The following is a 21,321-nucleotide window of genomic DNA, read 5'->3' as shown; positions in this document are numbered from 1 at the left end:
GTGGCCTCTTGGTGTCTATGCCAGCTACACTGCTCCACCATCTCTCTTCTCTCCCATCCTTCTACCTCCTCTAACTTTGGGGATGCTTATCCTTGTGCTCCAGGAATTACTAAACAGAGGCTCAGAGCCTCTTGGTTTATTTGACATCAAGAAGAAATATGTTCTTACAAAAACTTCCTTCTGAATGTTTAAATGAAAACCCAGAATTTTCTCATCTTGTGAACCAAAGGGGGACTCTAGGCACACATGGTAGATGTGTGAACCCTTTTCTTGTGAATATATTCTTGCAAAAAGCAGGACACAGGAGAGAGGCTTTCATCAGCCTGTCAGTGATTCACGTTCAACATGAATGTAGCTACTTTTCACAGAGCTCTGTATTCTCAACGACCATGAGAAACCTCCATCAAGTTCCTCATAGGAAGTGGCACTATTAATCACCACGCTTTATTCTTTTCTGATTTCTTCAACCCAGAAGGAATACATTTCCATAGTCACTCATCCTATCATTTCCTGATGTAAAGATCTTATCGTGATGTATAAATGGAAGCTATTTTGTGATGACAGATGACGGCAAATTTTTACAGCATGATTCCTTTACCCTTATTGAGCCTGTTCATCTATTTTTAATTTTGAGAAAAGTTTAGTACTACTTGCTGTCTTAGTGTTTTTCAACATTAGACCAGATCCATTTCTGTAGCTAATGGAAGCCTGCAGAGTTCTTCAGAAAGGTGGCACCTCAGAGTTTGGACGTTTCCTTGGCAAACACACATGAACATCCCTCCCTAAAAGCCTGATCATGCCACTCCTCCTGCCTAAGCTGATGATTTCTTCTCTTCTGATTTCTAGCCTGTGGTCTTTCATGTTCCACAACCCCATGGCATTGTGACATTATGCTCTGTCATTGAGATTTTCTTAGTCCTGTGAACTACCCTTTCCCTTTTGGTCTGTGCTGTTCCATAGTACAGTATTTTACTTCTTTGTGATCTGATTCCAAAAGCTAAGGTGCAAAGACCTTTTCTCTGTATGGCTAATGCCCACCACAGCTATGTGTCTGTGTGTGTATGTGCAGTATAGCAGGAGAGGGGATGGAACCCAGGACCTCGTGCTGGTGAGGCTACTGCTCTGCCAGTGGGCTATGTCCCCCAACCCTATGTATTCTTTTTTTTAAATTTTTTTTTTAGTTGTAAGATGGATGCTACCACTGAGCCACAACCCCAGCCCCCTGTGTATTAAAAAGGTATCAACTCTATGTCTTTATGCTTCTGCTCCTCCAATGATAAAACAATGACACAAGTTTTAATGTTTTAGAGGTTAAGATTATGGTCATGCAATATTCTTTGATTTGGGAAAACTTGTTTAACAGTGCCATGAAAGTATTACTATTATTACTAATTCTTATACATGTAGATGTTGCAAAATGACCACTAGATACCTAGGCAACAGTCTGTTTGAAAACACATTTTGAAAGTTGCTTTTCGTCACAGAATATGCTGTGAAGAGATTAATGCTTTGCACCCATGCATAGAGCAAGGTGTAAAGGAGAGGAAGCGATGGAATACATAGTGTTTCTAGAAACTTTCTATGTCCAAGTGTCCTGAGGACCTCGCTTTACTTCATGGTACATCAAGTTGTTTGCCAGTAGGACTTCAGTCATGGGTTGGGTCAAGGTTCCTGCATGTCAGTCTTAAGGAAGGAGGTGGATGCCCTGCTACTTCTTGAGTTGTTTCTGGTGAACTTTTGTTGAGCGCGGAAACCACAACAGGAAGTGAGCCTGTGCCTGTTTCATTGTACAAGTCAGAAACTACGTTTGAACACAGCATTGTCCCTGCTAAGGAGCAGGTATCCTGTTCCTGTTCTTCCAAAGCAGCTGATAGGAGTCAAGAGTACCTGAGAGCAGGTAAGAATGAGGAAGCTGGACTAGACTGTGAGTAAACATTGCAGCACAGAAAAAAAATGCATAAAAGAAATCTGTTTATGAATAGACTCCCCAGGGGGTAGTCAAGCTTGTGTACAGCCATGAGTGATATTTGCTTTTACTTCTGTTTCAGTTTGAAGAACTGTGTGTGTGTGTGTGGAAATTCTAGTTGAAATATAAATTTATAACATCACTGTAATTGCTCATTTCTTTTCCCTGCAAAATGTCATCGTCAAAATATGTGAAGCAGAAAAGGATGTACTTCCTGTTCAGCTGTCTCCTGCTCTGCAGGCAGTACAGTGTGTCTGTGCCTGTAAGAAAACGTAAATGTGTGCTGAGCTGATAACATAATTTGAGAGATTTGACTGTACCCAAGCAAAGAGATGGTAATGTTCATTTATATGTGGTCTAATATTGGACTTATAAACAACAACAAAAAAATAAACACTCCATTCTTCTAATGAATTTACATTTTTTAAAAAATCTTTTGGCCCCCATTGGCAGCCAATGCTTATAGCCTACCTGCTGCTTCTTAAGTTTCAAGTCCATGATAAACAGTGCAGAGGTGCTTTCATAGTGTGTGAATATACACAGACACCGAAGACACCAGTGCCTAGGAGGAAGCCAGCTAACAGCTCCAGGATGCCCTGAGTCATGCACAACAGTATAGACAGAGTGAAGCAGCAGCGTGGCCAGGGCTGCCCTGTCAGGTCTTCAGAATGTGCCAGTCTCTTCTGTCCGCCTGCTATTTCCTGGTACATGGGAATGGTGCTTGGCACAGTGAAGACACACGCTTACCATAAACAATAAACATGTGATGAATTTGGGGAAGAATTAGGATCAATTTGTAAGTGAAGAGTGTAAGGCTTAGAGAAGATGAGTAACCTTTCCCTGGTCACGTTATCCAGAAGCAATGGAGACGGGTTCTCAGGTGCCTCTGGATGTTTGATCATAATGTTATATTGCAAACTCTAATGAAGACTCAAGCATGGCTGGACCTCTTTTACTCGCTATAAACAGACTATAAACAGATGCCTCGGAGGTGTTCAGTGTCACTCTTCTGATGCCTGTAATGGGGATAAGACCACCTACCTCTCACAGTAATGGAGAATAGATTTTTCGATCACAGGAGCACCCTCCCTGAAGACGTGGGTGAGGGTAGTCCCAGCTTGCTTCCTGGATCGTGGCCAACATTGGGGGGAAGCTACTCAAAGCAAGACAAATTCACCATACGGTCAGGGGTTTCGAACCTCTTTTTTAGAAAGCAGTTACCAATTATGAAAATACAGTTTCAACTTACAACATCAGCTGAACCAGAATATTAACTACAGCCAGGGTCCTGACTTGGGTGCTGTGTGACCCACTGGAGACCCACTGGAGAATTAGTCTGAACATCCCAGCAGATCAGAGCCACTGTCTCTCAGAGTTGGAGAGGAAAGGGGTACTGAAGGAGCATGCTTCCCAGTACTGTCCCCAGTGGGGCTTAAAGTAGGTGACATCTGCCTAAAAATTTTAACATTTTAACCTGTGGGGGTTTTTTTGTTTTTTTTTTTTAGCTTTTTCTACTCCCCACCCCAAGTGAGTCATTGCCCTCTAAGCTTTTCTGTATTAAACTACCTCAATGAAAACTAAATGTTCAACTAATTATATTGATGGGGAATCCTTGATGGCTTCATCAGTGACACCCAACCCAGAGAAATATTTATTTTAAAATATCCCAAATATGGTGAGTTACAAACTCACTGTTTAGGCAGTTTACCTAAGATGGGCCCTGAGAAAGGGGTCTTCGGCTTATGTCCTAACTCCCTACTCTTTTCTCAGATATAGAAACACAGACATTTGGGTTGTATGGGAGCTAAATTATCTGCCTCATCATTAACAGATTCATTTCTAGACAGAATAGATACCCAGGAAGCATATGCCACCTTCAAAATATTTTTCATTTTCATCTTAGAGATTCCTTTGATGTATGTATACTATGTCAAAACATACTCTACTATCATGTATATCTAAAAATTAACAAAAAATAAATTAAAAAGAAAGGAGATTCCTTTAAAGCTCATAAAAAAGCAATTGAATTGATAAGCTAAAGCCAAATTTTAACAATTTTAGAGTCTGGGGTATATATCATTGATGCTTAGCATACACTTTGTATTTGTTTGAAAATTTCCATAGTGAAATGTTGCAAAGAGAGAGAGAGAGAGAGAGAGAGAGAGAGAGAAAATCAATAGTTATTTATTGAATGCAGTGGACTCAATAATGGAATGGCTAGTATTACCAACAGGTCTTCAAACCTTACCACTCAAATCATATTTTGTTTGGCTAATGTATAGTTTAGTTCCACTAGAAACATTCCTTAGTAGCTCAACTCCTACTGCGAGAACAAAAGTAGCATAAAGTGAGAGAACTTAAGAATTCTAGAATCATTCTAGACTTAGAAATGAAAACAAGTATCTATAATGTTCAAGGAACTTTTCAAACTCAATAATACACGACTTTATTTTAAAATGGGCAAAGGAATTCACGAGATAGTTCTGCAGAGAAGATATACCAGGCCAGGAAGCATATGAGAAAGCTCTTAACTTCATTATCATTAGGGAAGGGCACATGAAAACCACAGTGAGGTGGCACCTCCCACCTGCTGTCATGGCTGTCATCAAAGGACAGATGATAACAAACTCTGGCACGGAGATAGAAAAAGTGAACCCTTACTGCTATGGGAATGTGAAGTGGCGTAGCCACCTTTGAAAACAATCCCTGCTGTTACCATGTGACCCAGCAATTGTATTCTTGGGTGCATATCCAAGAGAAATGAAAATGTGTCCACGTAAAGGCTTTAGCATGAAGGCTTAAAACAGCATTATCCATAGTAGACTTGGGGTGGAATCAACCCAAATGTCCTGAATCAATGAATGAACAAATAAAATGTGTCATATCTGTGCAATGGAATTTATTTAGCAATATAAAGGAATGAGGTATTGATAGCTCTGAACATGGATGAAGCTTTAAAATACAAGCAAAAAAGCCAGTTACAAATATCCACTAACTGTATGATTTGACTTACAAGAAATGTCCCCAGTAGGCAAATCCCCAGAGGCGAAAAGTAGATTGAGTTGGAAGGTGCATGGGGAGAAAAAGGGGAGTGACTGTGATGACTACAGGGTTGGGGGTGAGGTGTGCATTGATTTGGGATGATGCTTGTCAACTCCGTTAGTAAACACCACTCGGTGCATCTGCATTGCATGATGTGTGAATTCTACCTCAGTCAAGCTGTTATGCTGAGGGGAAAAAAAAAGACAAAAACAAAAAACCAAAAATGTTGAAAAGAGTAGAGAAATAGAGGAACTTGCCCCACGTGGAGTTGCCAGGGTGAAGCTGAACAGAGACACGAGTTCCTCTTCAGGCTCCTCCCAGGTCCTCTCAGCTCCTCTCACCTGATACCTGAGGCTCTTCTTCCTTTCTTTCCTTCCATTTTCCCCTTCCTTCCCTATTTTTACTTTTTCTTTTCTTTCTTTTTTCTTCCTTCTTTCTCCCATCTTTTCTCTTCCCTTCTTTCCCTCTTCTTTTTGGTCCTTCTGCTTTAGTACTCTGTACCTCTGGTCATATGTCAGATCTAAGCTGAGGCAGCTGTGCAAGGTTGAACCTTTAACAGGTCAGTGTGCAGGGGAACCTTCAGAAAAGAAACCCGGGGCTCAGCATCTCCCACCTGTGGTGGACCACCAATCCTGAATTTCAGGAACAGTGGCCTACGGGGTGCACAGCGGTGGGCAGAGCCCAGGCACCTGGTAAATGCTGCTCGCTGGGGTGTGACTCCTTATCCTTTGGCGTCTTGTCCTGTTTTAAACTTCCCAGGTCTCCTTGAGGCGGCAGCAGGTTAACGAGAGACTGAATGAATGGGCGGTCTTCAGCGAAAAGAACAAGGAGCTCTGTGAGTGGCTGACTCAGATGGAGAGCAAGGTTTCTCAGAACGGAGACATCCTCATCGAGGAAATGATCGAGAAACTCAAGAAGGTATGGGGCAGGCAGGGCTGCCTGTGCTTCCGCTCTGCCTAATGCTCAGGTGTTTCCAACCAGTGCAGAGGTGGCCTTCCTGGGGATTACTTGCTATCAAGGGAACACTAGGTTTTAAACATCTTATCTTCTTGACACATGAAAGGCCAGCTTCATATACGAAATACACAGAATACTTTCAGTTTGTGGTAACTGATCAAATTGGCCAACATTTGAAAATGTTTTTTGATGATTTCAGTATTGCTTCTACATTGTTTTTGAACAAATAATCATTTCAGAGTTATTTTAGTTTATGTTTCTCTTTAGCACATATCACCATCTAAAGTATGATGTATTTTTCATTTTTACCTGTTCATGGTCTATCTAGGATATAGGCCCCCCTGGACTGTCAGTCTCACTGGAACATGGACTTTGTCTTGTCTATTATTATCTCCCCTGCACCCAGAGCAGCATCTGACTTCTTATAAGCACTTAATTCATATTTTTGGAATGAATGAATTATGACTTCATTCATTTAGAAAAGAAATATAAATGATTATTAGAAAAATTTATCTCCATTCATTCATGCACATAGAAAAAATACCCTCAGAGGCAACATGCAATATTAATAACTTTAGAGTAGTTTCAGTATAACACTGCAAATTCTGAGTAAGCATTTGTTTATTTGACATTGCAAAGCTTTAATACCTGGGTTGGGATGAAACAGATTTCATTTTAACATCTGCTAATGGTGGCACCTTGCTAGTTGCTGTGTATCTGGGAATGCTATACTAGACGTGATGAAATGCACTAGCTACTATAGTGAAATTTGCTAAAGAATAAGTTTTGTTTAAATGTACCTATATATGCCCATTGCTTTTTAACATAAAATTCAGAATGTATATTTTTGGAGTGTGGGAGAAAAAAAAATCTCTTGAACAAAATAAAACCATAATTAAAATTTAGAAAAACTTTAGCTATTCACATAGGTAATTTTGTTACATTATTTGGAATAATATTAGAAATACTCTTTAAAATTAAATTTTTATTTTTATTTTTATTTTAACTAGGATAGTTAATACTATCCTAGTTTATATGTAGAATAAGTCATGGGATTTAGACAAAAAAAGTCTTTAAGAGCTTGCCACTCCATGGTGTCTCTTTTGTAAAGGAAGAGAATTACTAAGAAAAGACTTGGCAATTTTGACAATATAGAAAAAAAGTGGTAACTAAATGGAGCCAAAAATATTGATGTCCACTGGCATTGACATTAACAAAATAGTTCAAATTAAATGATAATCCAAGAGGATTGTAGTAATTTCTTTGAAGTAAACATTTCTCAATAAAATCATCTCAAATTGGCGATGAAATATTAAAATAACTAATAAGTGTATCTAATGTTTTGGTCTTTGAATCCCATTGTGTGAAATAACACAAAAAGGCCAGTAGGCGGGGCACTGGGCATGAGGAGGGCCCTGAGCCCTGGGAGGGAATAAAATTTCCTTGGCCCTCCCATTCCTTTGAGGCCTTTTGCTTAGGTAAATGACCTGGCAGGTAAATGGCCTGTTATGACACCTGCTTTAGAGCAGAGAAGGTTGAAATATCTTTGCACATGAGGAACCTGTCTTCATTTATTGTTTTGCTGAGGTACTATTTACTTCAACCAAAAATGAAAAAAAAAATTGATTCTAATGATTGGATACTATTACTCACTGTGACAAGAGAATAACAGGGTTACTGGGGGTTGGGGAAGGGTTTCATTATAATTTAAGTTATACCTTTTAGTGCCTATCTCTTGCAAATAGACCACATAAAATCTGCTCTACCTATTGAACCAAAACAATCTTTAACAGAGGCTGGGTCAGAAACTGGGTAAATCAAGAAGGTTGTAGACCTATTGACTTGTTAAAATTAATGACTATTATTCATAAGAGGTTGTCATTGATTTATGTGTTACAAAATATTGGCCTTATGTAGAGATTACCTTTTTAAAATGAAGGAATCCTTAAAATATTTTGCACAAATAACATGCCTGACATACAAATGCACATACACAATTCCCTGTGTGTGTGTGTGTGTGTATATTTACCTTATAAATGTCTTGTCATCTCTTTGTATAAGAATTAATTCTAAATATAACATCAGGTTAGGGATTAGAGCAATAAGGTATAATTTCAGTGTTAAATCTTCCAAATTTTGTCATTTTGTAGTTATGTATATATTTTGTTTTTAGTGCCCATTTTAAGTAAACAGACAGTACCTCCCATTCTGTTCAACAACACCTGTATAAAAATTTAATCCATACGTGCTGAAAATAATAGGTACTACTAATTCTTGTGCATGGATGTTCACATGGTGTTCCTCATGCCCAAACTATTTCTCAGCAGTAGAAAACCATAATCATCATGTTTCTAGAAGAGCTGGATGAATGCATTAAGCATATGCTTTCTGACCTCTGTGATTGCTATTTATTATGCAGGATTATCAAGAGGAAATTGCTGTTGCCCAAGAGAACAAAATACAGCTCCAGCAAATGGGAGAACGACTTGCCAAAGCCAGCCATGAAAGCAAAGCTTCAGAGATTGAATACAAGCTTGGAAAGGTCAACGACCGGTGGCAGCATCTCCTGGATCTCATTGCAGCCAGGTAAAAAGGACCTGATTCAATAGCACATGTGTCTCCAGAATTTCAAAGCCTTTTATTTCAGCTAAAAGATAAACCAACAAATCACTCTCTTTCTCTCTCTTCTGATGTTATTCTGCCATTTTGACGTTCGTTCTATTCTCATAAATGCCACTTTCGTTAACTTTAAAATTCTCCTTATTTCACAAATCTACTGTTGTTTCATGTAGCTGAGAAGGAAGGGAGAGAGTCACATCCAAACAGCAACCATTCCCAAGAAAAGATATTTATTTCAGGAGCATCATAGGTAGCCTACAGCCTACGGGGAAGGAAAAGAAATCGCTGACCAGTATTTGTAGGGGGTATTTTTGTTTTAAATATATATTTTTAAAAGGTTATAACATTCCTATTATATTTTTGGTTAGCAGGATGTGGGAATAAAGCTGATTGTTGCTATTTTTTGCTTAGTTGCAAAACTAAGCTGCTTCATTATTTGTAATTTTGTGCTTAGTTTTAATGATAACTCTGAGCACCTTTCTCGGGTCTAAGAGGCAGATTATGTTCAGTTTCTACTGGGGAAGGTCAGCATGAATAAAGGGGATAATAATCAAAAAGAAAAACATGTGAGGGTCTTTACCAGCAGTATTAATTCTGATCTGATTGAATAATGTACTGTGCTGTTTGATATTAAAGAGGGAATGATTAAGTAGAGGCTTTGTTTTAGGTGAACTTGGCTTCATGTGGGAATCCATGAGGCCAAGAAGCTTTATCCATTCTACTCGCTGTATATCACAAGCACCAATAATACTGCCTGGGGCTGAGGATGCAGCTCAGTGGAAGAGCCCTTGCCTAGCATGTGTGAGGCCCTGGATTCAGTCCCCAGCAGTACACAAAAAGAAAGAAGGGGAAGGAGGAGGAATATGAATAAACATAATTTGGGCTCAATAAATATCTCAATGAATCTATTCTTGTATATTTGAGCAGTTAGGAGGGTTTGGGGCTACTCCAAACTTTTTAAAATCTGGATTCCTTTCCTTAGCCTTGTTGAATATACATAAAGCACCACAATTCTGTATGCTGATTGTGAAAACATTAGTGTACTTTTTTTTTCTATAAGGAAGACATCAAAGAGGGTCTAACTCAAGAAGTTGAGATTATTATTTGTTTTAGGGGTAATGAAATAAAAGTGCAACAAGTGCTTATCAATTTTTTCAATGTTTAACAATTGCACACTTACTAGCTGGCTAACACTTACCAATCTGGGTTTGTATGAGGACTGTGCTACAGGCTTCCTATGCATCTTCTCACATGTCATTCACAATACCCTTTGAGGTGGTCCTTATCATTGTGCCCATTTTACAGAGGTAGAGACTGAGGCTCAGACTTGCCCTGGTCATACTCACATTGCTTGGCAGAGCCTGTGCTACCTGACTGCAACATCCTATGGTGCTATGGGGCACGATTCTCTGCTGCCTGGCTAGTTTGTGACTTCTTTTTCCTGATTAGAGAGACAAAGCAGTTCAGTGCAGGTTAAGTTCTGGTAATCATTCCCACAATCTCATTTTTCAAGCCTTTGTAAAGTATTTGCAATGTGAGGACCGTTGAACTCTGAGGGTGCAACTATAGAGCCCTCTGTCCTCAAGAGGTCATGGTGGGCGAAAGAATTCACAAAGAATGGAGTAAAACCATGTGCTCAGAGCTCACTGTGCCTAGACTGAATGGCACATTTAGCTGAAGTTATCCCCCAGTATAGACACACAGAGGTTCAGGATCCCAGTGCTACTTGTAGCCTCACATCTCAGTCACTACAAAGATAACAATCTCTTAATTTAGAAGGAGAAATCGGAGACTGTTTTGCTATAAATACCCTTCTTAGGGAGATCTACTTGGTAAACTCTTCCCCCACCTAGGTTTTCTGTCAGATTCTGACTCACACATTGATCTTGCATGTTCATGTAACCCAGTTAAACTAGTTAAACTTCTCTTATAATTTTTGATGGCCATTTGGTATGGAGGATGGGGAGGTACTGTGGCAAAGGTATTTTACCTTAGACTTACTGTACTGTGGTTGCCAACCACTACTTAGCATATGCCCAGCCCAGGGATGAGCTGGAACCACACAGGAGTGCCATGCTTTCTCCCCAGTCACGCCTGCTTGTGTTATTTTTGTGTAGCTATTCAGGTGAGAATTTTATAGATGTTATTTAGTTCACTTTGTGAATGACTATTGATAAACTTGACTGGATGATCTATACGTAAGGTACACAAGCTTTGTACCATAGTCACTAAGATGCTCGTGTGTACTTTCACTTATACAGTCTCATCCTACTCAGGTGTATTTCCTATGGGAAAGTTTTGTGGATATATTATCTATTTCTAGTTGTTTCCTTCAAAAATGGACCAGATGATGAGCTGATCATTAATTTGCCCCAGAGTTTAATGCCACATGGGATTCACAGTCTCCCTTTTGGCTTTCCCAAAAGACACCCGGCCATCACCCCTGCTTTCTGTTTCCTTGGTCACTGGTGCAGAGACCGTGTGAACATATCCCACACCTGTCTCCAACTGTGAACGGCCAGCGGAAATGCTCAGTTCTGTGATTCAGTCCCAGTCAGGGACTCTTCCAACTTTTTTCCATGCTGATTCATGAGACCAAAATATGACCCACTGTGTGATTTTTTTAAAAATATTTTTTATATTTCTTATATACTCATTACAGGACATTTGGAAACTTAAAATTCACAAAAAGAAAAACGTTAACAGAAATCTCACCATGCAAATGAATAGATATCTTTTAAATAATCTTTTGAAATGAACAAATTAATTTTTTTAGCCTTACCGGGGGACTAATATTTCCTCATTGTATTTTCTCACCAGTCGTCGAGGTAAAGAAAAAGCTCTTTCCCACGGAATCTCTTCCCTCCCACCTTCCCTGTCCACCCCTCAAACTCCTACTTACACCACTGTGAGCTGCAGATTGGACAGAAGGGAAAGAGAAGTTGCCCCGTGTGGCTGGCACAGTTGGCTGTAGCTGCGGAGGCTGGGTCTGTCCTTTTGCATGTGGGCGTCTGTCTTTTCCACGTAGCCCTCCAAGCTGACAGCCCGCAAGCCCAGTCGACTGCCCTCACAGAAGGGGCAGAACATCTGGAGCCGCTTTAATTTCACTCTCCTTTCTTCAGACCTTAGCCGCCTCCTCCTTGCGGATTACGCTGAGCTGTTTCCCCTTCTTACACTCGTGGCCTACATTCCAGGAGATCAGGCCTGGCACATGTTAATGAATGTGGGTTTTATTTAGAAACATGACCACTTGTCACTGCCCAGTGTCGTGTTATCAGGCAGACACTACCACCATTTGTCCAGCGTGTGCATTTTCATACTTCTGTGCACAGAGAGGGGGAAACGTCCAGCCCCACGCAGGATCTAGCTCTTGGTTCTGCAGAGCCTCACTTTGGCAAGTGGAAACTTCATGGTGGTGGCCGAGGACTTGCGTGCCCTGAGGATGGCAGAGGACGGCTGCGCAGACGCGGATCTCCCAGACTGTAACTGCGATGTCACCAGGCAGGCATCTCCTTGAGTTTCTTCCATTGTGCATAGCTCTCGTGTGACCTGGGTTTATAGGATAGATGCTGGGAGCTTTAATTCAGTATTGCTTTTGCCAACCTCACCTGAAGGTGGTTGGTGTCCGGAGACTATAGGCTGTGGACTCCACAGAGCTATGTGTTGGCTTGTTTTAATGTTCTTCTGATAGACGTGTGCAGCTGGACAAAAAGGTTAATGGACTTCATTATGACTTGGCATTCCAGTCGTCTCTGGACTGTGTGTGTCACACGAGAAGTGTGGCTACAGTAGAGAGGACAAGACCCAGGAAAGAGATTTAGAAAAAGACCCAGTTAGTCCCTCATCTGCTATTGAAAAGATGGGTGTCTGATGAGACTGAAATTCGGCTTTCACCAGTTCCCAGCTTTGTAGCACAGCTTTCTTTTTAATAAATAAGAATCAGATATTTATCTGTTAAATAAAGAAAGTTGCTTTTGTGTTTGTCAGTCAATTTTGGCTGCTTACTAATATAAGCCTTATAAAATGTTGAAATTTATGTCTGAAATAGTAATGAATGCATTGTTTAAAGACTCAGTTCATGATTTTTTTCAATTAGAATAACAATATGACAGGTATTTTTATTTTGTTGTTTAAAAATTGTTTTTCTTTTGTCTCATTAATCCCCTAAATAAATTCCTATAGATTCATAGGATTTACCAATGACACTTTTCATTTTATTGTATTTAGAATTTGGACTTTGTTTTGGGGGGGTTACAGGCATACTAAATTAGTTTAAGGAAAGTGGTGCTACATAAGTGTATATATATTAGATATATAGATATGTGTGTATAAATGCATATATGTGGGAGTGTTCATGTAACAGCATTCATATGCTGGACAATTGGATTTAATAGCAGAATAAAGGTCAAGTTCCTGAGATGAACACTGGACTGTGAAAGGAGAATGATAAGTTGTAAGAACTGTAGATCTTTCTTGCTAAACCCACCCAGACATGGGACACACACAAGCATCTATTTTGAATTATAATCCTGGATGCTACCAAAAGGAATGTTGCTCAAACTTCTTACAATAAAGGATAAATAAAAATATTGTGACACTATAGCCAAGGATTTCCTTTAAAGAAATAATGGAAAAAACATGAGACATTTCTCCTATTAAAGAATGAACCCTGCCCTGCAAATATCAAGTTTAATAAGCCATGGAAAATATATAGGGGCCTTATCACCCATGTCCAGCTCACATCCACCCCCTTCAACACACACAATGTGATTTGCTATTTATAGTAAAATATGCTTCTTAAAAAATGATAGAGGAGGACCACATAAGTGTTCACCCCCATTGACTTCACTAAATTTACACCTTAGTTTGAAAGAGGAACTTGTCCCTAATGGACTATATGAACAAGCATTTCCATGTCACGATGCCCTTGACATATTGCTGACTAACCACTCTGCCTTGGAATTCATTCAACGTTATACAGGATTAAGAATTCTGTGATTTATTTTGCCAGTATAGACAGCTCAATGGAATAGTGTTTACTCATATCCCTTTGTGCTTTGGATCTTTTGATCATATTTATGAGTTTGGAACCAAGAAAATGAATGAACTTTAGGTTTTGAAACATAGACCATTTGCAAATGTTGTACTTAGCAGAAACAAGTATATACTTAATATCAAATATTTTTTTAAAAATGTCAATTGAATAAAAATATTGTAGTTAGAATACTAATTATTGATAGTTAACAGGTATTTAAATCATGTTCAACTTTCTGCCAAACACTGAGCTTAGCTATGGCAGACAGAAGGAAAATCCAAATGTGGGAATTCAGTTTTGCCTTTCCAAAGAGGTTGCCATGGAGGAAATCAACTGGTGCATAAATAATCCCAGGGAGTTAAAATAAGGGTAGAGAGAAAACTAGCACTCCCGCCACTAATAAACCCTAATGGGATTATGAGGTTGCAATTAAACCCCTTTCTTAATGCATAGTCAGCATCAAGACCTTACCTTGTCTGAAGACAGGAAGCTCGTCAAACAGGAGAGATTATGGGGAGAACATTCCTACAGGGGTAACATCAGGACAGACATCTCCATTTTATGTGTCAGTCCTGTCCCATCAGAACCGTAGATGGCAGACCATACTTTCAGTCTGGAGCACTATGGCCAGTACCAGCTTAAAGTCCCTTGTTCATGCCACGATCATTATCAGAATGCACTGCCTTACATTTGCACCCAGTTGCTTTCTAAAACTGTCACTCATTGGCTGCTACCCAAGTGAATTTAGCCTTATGTATGAGAGAAATGAGCGTGGATTGTCTTGGGAATATTGTTCAAGGCCGATGCCATGAAGTGCCCAAGGGGGGGTTGTGTGTAATTCATGCTTATAAAGCTAATTAGAATTCTTATCTTGAGTGAAATTAATTTGGGGATTCTTATTTTGAGTGAAATTATGAGTCATGTTAAACATGGCAATGCATTTTAATTCCCTAGCAATAAAATATACTGTGGAATATGAACGTGATTTTTTTAAATGTACATTTTCCTCCAAATAATATACGATAGTATATAGAAGAATGCTTTTACAAATGAAAAATGTTATTCATATATAGACATTACTATTAATTCTAATTAACCAAGTATAGATGTTATTACTGTTATTAATAGCTGACCATAATGAAAATCCTTTAAAAGCATTTGAATGACGGTGTTTTGAGGAGAATATCAAGGAGGAAATGTGATTACATTATCATGTGGTTACATTTTCATTTGAGAGAGAAATATTGATTTATTGAAACTGTCATAGCAGTGAAGATATCAATTTTTAGGAACTAAAAATAAATCACAATGTCAAAATATTCTGATAGGAGACTTTTTCTTAAGGGTACTGACTCTTGGCAGAGAAGTATATCAGAATCACCTGGGTGGAGCGAGAGCACTGGTAGTTGGCATGTAGGGACTGAAAGCACACTCAGGTGATTGTGTACTCCAGCTTGAGAAGCAGGAAATACCTGATGACACCAAGTGGAAGTTGTCAGTCTCTGAGAACATTTTCTTGCAAATCCCTGACTTTAAACATACCATATCCTTACAATCTTAAAAATCACAGTTCTTGACGTTTTTTTCAAAAAGATGTCTCTTCATTTGGGCCAAGTTGATACCCTAGGACATTGAAATATTTTGCTTATCTGCTGTTCACCTATACTATGAGCAGTGCCAATGGGGTAACCATATTTCTTGAACTGAAAATAGGACTCATGGTCTAAAGGTAGAAGGGAATCTTAAATAGTCCAGACCAGAAGTCTTTGATCTTATGCTTATTATCACTATGATCCTCCTTTTTGGACCAATCTACTCTCCAACCATGAAAAGTCAATTATGCCTTGAAGACAGATCATTCCAGAAGTTCCATACTGTAGTTATGCAGTTTCATTGCCTACTTTCTTAAACTTAACTACATTTTCTTACTGTAAGTATCTTACTTAATTTAAATGCATTCTAATTTCTATTTCCACAGTCTTTGATGAATAATTCTTTGATGAACTCATTGCCAGATGCTAGATCCTCACCTTAGGCCTCATCATCCTGTATTGCTGTGCTGTATGGTAGACCAGTAGTTTCTAAATTTTAGCATGCATATGAATCACTTTAAAAGTATGTTAGTCAATTTTTCATTGCTTTTATTAAAATACCTGACAACAACAACTTAGAGGAGGAAAGGTTTATTTGGGCTCTTGGTTTTAGAGAATTTAGTCTATGGGCAACTAGTTCTGTGGCCAGCAGCGTCCATTGCTTTGGGCCTAGGGTGAAGCAGAACTTCAGGGCAATAAGAACGTAACTAAGAAGAGCTGCTCAGATCAGAGTAGGTGGAAGCAGAGAGAGAGGAAGGACCAGAGAGAAAATAAACCCATCCATGGCACACCCTACTGACCTAATTCCTCCCACTAGGTCCCTCCTCCCAGTAGTCCATCCAGTGATTGGTGGATTAATCCATTAATCAGTAACCCACTGGTGAGGTCAGAGCCGTCATGATCCAGTCATTTCCTAAGAACCCCTTCTCTGAACCTTGTTGCAACTCTCCTGTGCTTCTTTTCCCCATCCTCTAACTTCAGCCTCCCCAGCACTACGCTATTTCTCTTCTGTTTCCTAGGCCAGGAGTATTCTGCTTGGCTTTCTCAAGCAGATACAGCTTCAATATTATCTCCTTACTTGTCAAATCCAACTCCTCAATGGGAAGAATGAAACTTCAGCCACCACCGTTTTTCTATCACCTGGCTTCGCATTGTCCTAACACCACATGTGTTTGTAGAAGCAATTAAGGGAGGAAAATATTCATTATTTATTCATGCATGAATAAATAAATGAAGGATTACCTGAACATGGCAAGACAGAATTGATCATTTCTGATTGATTAATCAGAGACTTGGCTCATTTCTTTAGTTCTCACACATTGTGTCATATTTCATTGTTGGTCCAGGTTTCCTTTCAGATTGTACATTTCAGAAGAGAAAGAATAGAGTCTTATTTATCTTGATCTTCCCAGCATCTCACGCATGAGATGTTCTCCCGATTGTTAGATAAATGACAAGCATAGAAAAAGCACTTTTTCCTGCATCTCTGGAAATAATTGGGAAAGGCTTTCCTTGAAGCATTGAAGCATGTTACGTAATGGATACTGCACTAATCTGGGTGCTGAAGTGGAAGATTGGATAGTTACAAACTTCATACCTTGGACCCTGCCCTCTGTTGCTTATAATCCACCAGGTCCTCAGTTACCTTTAATGCAGTCTATCCCCAGCAAAACTTGAATTGCTTGAGTGCATATGACATCTCTCTGAAATTATCTCTAGTGTGCTTTCCTCTTTTAACTGAATTTCCACCCAAAAGATGCTGAAAATGCAACCCATGGGGGCTGCATGTGGGAGCAATGTGAGCAGGGCCTCTCAACAATGCTCCATGTTTCACCTTCTCTGCCCACAGGGTGAAGAAGCTGAAGGAGACTCTGGTGGCTGTACAGCAGCTTGATAAGAACATGAGCAGCCTGAGGACTTGGCTCGCTCACATCGAGTCAGAGCTGGCCAAGCCCATCATCTATGATTCCTGTAACTCTGAAGAAATACAGAGAAAGCTTAATGAGCAGCAGGTAAAACTGAACGCACTTGAGATGAAATCAAATAAGCCATGGAACACCTGTCCTCCTGGCTGGGCTACTGCGATTGAGATGGTGACTCAGGGTGGGAGGCCAGGAGGAACGTAGGCAGGACTGGGGAGGAAGGAAGGCTTTGCATAGGAAAGTGTTGGGGGCAGACAGTTCCAGTCACTGCAGAGCTGACTCTTATAAAGATGTTTGGGCCATTGTACTGCTGGTCCTCCAAGGGTGCTAATCCCTCCAAGGATTCTAAGATGGTAGAGGGTAAGGTTGAGTTGTAGTGATATTCATTTATTTATGGGTCACTAGCCCACTACCATAGACTTAGCAAAGAGCCTTGTCTTTCAGTGTGCAGCATCTGGAGAGAGATTACAATGCATGCTTAGAATTTTAAAAGTTTTGTTCTGCAAGGATTGATTGCACAGCCTTTAGACCACACATTAAAGGTAATTTCAGCTTTGTGTAAGCAGCGAAGAGCACATCTCATTCGCAAACAATGTATGATCCAACAAAGCAGACTAGATGACCCTTCAAATGCACAAAGGAGAAATTATTTTACCTCTCACTCCTCTTGCTTATTCATGCTGGTGTTTTAGACTCTACTTGCTAGTAATGAGCACCATGAATTCCTAATCAGAAGTCTTTAGATTGCTTTTGAAAATTTTACCCAGACTCTGTTTCCTTCTGTTACATTTAGGCCATTATAGACAAGTTGCTAAATTTTAAAACATCATAAAATGTAAACAGTACATAATTTTAAAATCCTATGAGGTAGGTAATATACTTACTGTATTTTTTACATGCAACCTAAGCCAATGAGAAATAGGTGCTAAAGTATAGTCATATATGTTGAGTTTTTTAAAATATAAAATTAACATTGCATCTAAAAACTTTTTGTTAGCAGGATATTTTTCAATTTTTATAAGTTTAAAAATATCCAGGTGTGGCAGTGCACACCTGTGATCCCAGCAACCCAGACGGCTGAGGCAGGAGGATTGCAAATTTCAGGATAGTCTCAGAACTTAACAAGACCCTGACTCAAAAACCAAATCTAACACACACACACACACACACACACAAAAAAAAACTTGGGAATGAGAGTAGCCAAGGAAAGGCAAGACTAAGACTAAAATCATCTGAAGGATGCTAATGTTTGAGATTTTGATGATTGCAGTTTGTGGCTTATAGTTTGCTTTAAATTCCCTAAATTCTTTTGTAAAATATGGTAATGATGTGTTTGAGTAATGAGGATTAAAATGCTAATGACCAGTATTGTCATTTAGCCAATGTATGAAAATCAAAAGCATATCTAGTTGAATATGACAAATTGTTCATATGCATTTATAGCTCAACCTACTATTAAGTCTCCAATAAAATGATGGTCAAAAGGGAAAAAAGGTCAAAACCCACAATGGTAAATAGAACAGGAAAGAACGTGATAGAGATGACAGACAGCCAGTAGAATTTTGAAAGACAGAAAATGAATAGATGAATACTGATGGCGCTGGCAGAGTGGAGGGTGGAGAAGATTGATTTACGCCACCCAGTCCAAGTCAGGCACAGAATGGTGATCAAGCTGAGCCGGTTGTCTGTGGAGCTTCAAGGGGGAACATTGCATAAAAGTATGATTCAGGAGTGATGAGACTGGCAGAGCCCCCTCAGCCCAGAAAGCCAGACAGCCCTATTTCACTTTGGCAAAAAACCAGAGGATAACCCTCAGGTCCTTCTCTTCAGGAGAAGGCAAACCAGAGGGACTTGGGAGTGGGGATCAGAACACCATCAGGCTGCTATTCAAAGTATGGAGAAGAAGTTGGCAGCCAGCCCTTCTTTCCCAGCAGGGCTCCAGCAGTGTCAGAGCCAGGCTTACACCCCAGCCAGGAGACTGGAGCAGTCACTGTAGAGAAACAGAGAAACAGACCCCGACAAGGGAAAACACCTTCAGATGTGGTACTAACAGGCACCTGTAAAGGCCACGCCCCACCTGGCTCGCTGGCTGGCATGGCCTAGACGTGGCTTCCTGTAGCCGACTCCTTCTCAGGGATGTGTGGATGGTCAAGAACCTCTGTGGTTTAAGAAAGCTTCTACCTCCTACATTGGAAACAGAGGCCAAAATAAATGGGTAACAGGGTAAAGAAAGGAAGAATCAAAGGGAACATTATAGAAAGAGGAAGAAATTTTATTTTATTTATAAAAAGTTCTTATAGAAACTACAGATTTACATTCAAAAAAAAGAGGATGCCATTGTTATTTTTTAAAAAAGGAATTTTCAGAAATGACAGTATCTCCTACAGAGTAAAACAAAAAGATACATACTTGAAAATATGAGAAAAATATTTTAAAAATTAATGCAGGAATTTCAAAATTCAATTATTGCATAAAATTTCCCAAAAGAATTTTTTTAAATAGAGGAAAAAATTATCAAAGTGCTAATGTTAAAAAAAATGTAAAACAGACATTCACGTATCATAAGGGCCTGATAAGTGTCCAGGAAAATTTAGAACAAAGCAAAACCATCCCAGGACACTACATTATAAAATTGCCAAACATGAACAATAAAGAGAACCCTAATCTCCAGGATATATAAAGAATTAAAGAAACTTAACACCAAAAAAGCAAACAATCCAATCAATAAATGGGCTAAGGAGCTGAACAGACACTTCTTAGAAGAAGATATGCATTTGATCAACAAATATATGAAAAAATGTTCAACATTTCTAGTAATTAGAGAAATGCAAATAAAAACTAAGATTTCATCTCACGCCTGTCAGAATGGCAGTATCAAGAATACAGACAACAATAGATGTTGACAAGAATGTGGGGGGAAAGGCACACTCATACTTTGTTGGTGGAACTGCAAATTGGTGCAACCAATCTGGAAAGCAGTATGGAGATTCCTTAGAAAACTTGGAATGGAACCATCCTTTGGCCTAGCTATCCCACCTCTTGGCCTATACCCAAAGAACTTAAAATCAGCATACTATAGTAATGCAGCCACATCAGTGTTCATAGCAGCTCAATTCATAATAGCTAAACTGTGGAAGCAAACTAGATGCCCTTCAATAGATGAATGGATAAAGAGAAGACCTTTAATGTTTCCAGGGTGAAAAAACTCTGACTTCTCCCAAACAACACTGAAATCTTGGAGACCCTGGCACATTTCCTTTAAAAGCTGAAAAAGAGCTTAGCATGGTAGCACAGGCCTATAATCCCAGTGACTCAAGAGGCTGAGGCAGGAGGATCATGAGGTCAAAGTCAGCCTCAGCAACATAGTAAGACCCTGCCTTAAAATAAAAAATAAAAAGAGCTGGAGATGTGGCTCAGTGGTAAAGCATCCGTGGGTTCAACCTTAGGTTCAGTCCCTAGCACTGGGGTGGCAGGATAAGGGATATGAAGGAATGATTAGTAATTTAGAATTGTATATCTTTCCATTTAATGAACAAAAATTTACCTCCTATGAACCCATTTACAGGAAACGAATGAAAGCTATTCTGCATACACTAATGGCACTAAGTGATAAGAAACATAAAGCTTGAGAGAAAGAAAAATGGAATGTTATTCATCCATAAAGGAGAATGAAATTGTGTCATTTGTAGTAAAATAGATAGATCTGAAGGACATTATATCAACATCATGTCAAGTGAAATGAGACAGGAACAGAAAGACAAACACTGCATGTTTTCTCTTATATGTGGAAGTTTAAAAAAAAAAAAAAAGTCAACCTGAATGTAGAATAGTGATTGCTAGAAGTCAGGAAGTAGAATAGGTGCGTATATGAAAGGTGGTGAGATTTGATCATTGTACACTTGTGTATGATAGCATTTCATTGAACCCCGTTCATATGTATAATTAATGCATGCTAATCAAAAATTTTTTAAAAATTTAAAAAGGGAATTTCCAGGATAAAGGTAAAGGGAGCCCCTGAGGACAGCTGACCTGTGGGCCAGTGAGCTGTGGCCAGTTCGGAGCAGGGGTGAGGGTGCTTGAGGAAAGAGTTTCCAAGGAAGAAAACAATACTACATCACCTGCTGGACTAGGGCATTTATTATTCCCATAGAGAGACACTAGAAACAAGCAATATATGTTTGAGACAGA

General features: G+C 39.3%; 1 protein-coding gene across 18 annotated transcripts in view; it reads left to right on the top strand.

Moving 5' to 3' along the window:
* Syne1 (spectrin repeat containing nuclear envelope protein 1) overlaps window positions 1-21,321 on the top strand; it is a 373,023-nt gene that overhangs the window by 318,572 nt on the left and 33,130 nt on the right. For 15 of the 18 annotated variants that reach the window (XM_048800010.1, XM_015502320.2, XM_048799993.1 and 12 more), the window contains 3 exons: window positions 5,768-5,926; window positions 8,385-8,551; window positions 17,061-17,223. In XM_048800010.1, the coding sequence (XP_048655967.1) occupies window positions 5,768-5,926; window positions 8,385-8,551; window positions 17,061-17,223 (489 nt within the window). Of the gene's footprint in view, window positions 1-5,767; window positions 5,927-8,384; window positions 8,552-11,404; window positions 12,086-17,060; window positions 17,224-21,321 lie in introns of those variants that run through there. The other 3 variants (XM_048800048.1, XM_048800050.1, XM_015502329.2) reach the window with 3 other exon arrangements.

This window comes from Marmota marmota, unplaced genomic scaffold (genome assembly GCF_001458135.2).
Source record: "Marmota marmota marmota unplaced genomic scaffold, marMar, whole genome shotgun sequence".
Taxonomy (NCBI): domain Eukaryota; kingdom Metazoa; phylum Chordata; class Mammalia; order Rodentia; family Sciuridae; genus Marmota; species Marmota marmota.
The sequence above is the reverse complement of the archived record's forward strand: the minus strand, read 5'-3'. Positions and strand labels throughout refer to the sequence as shown.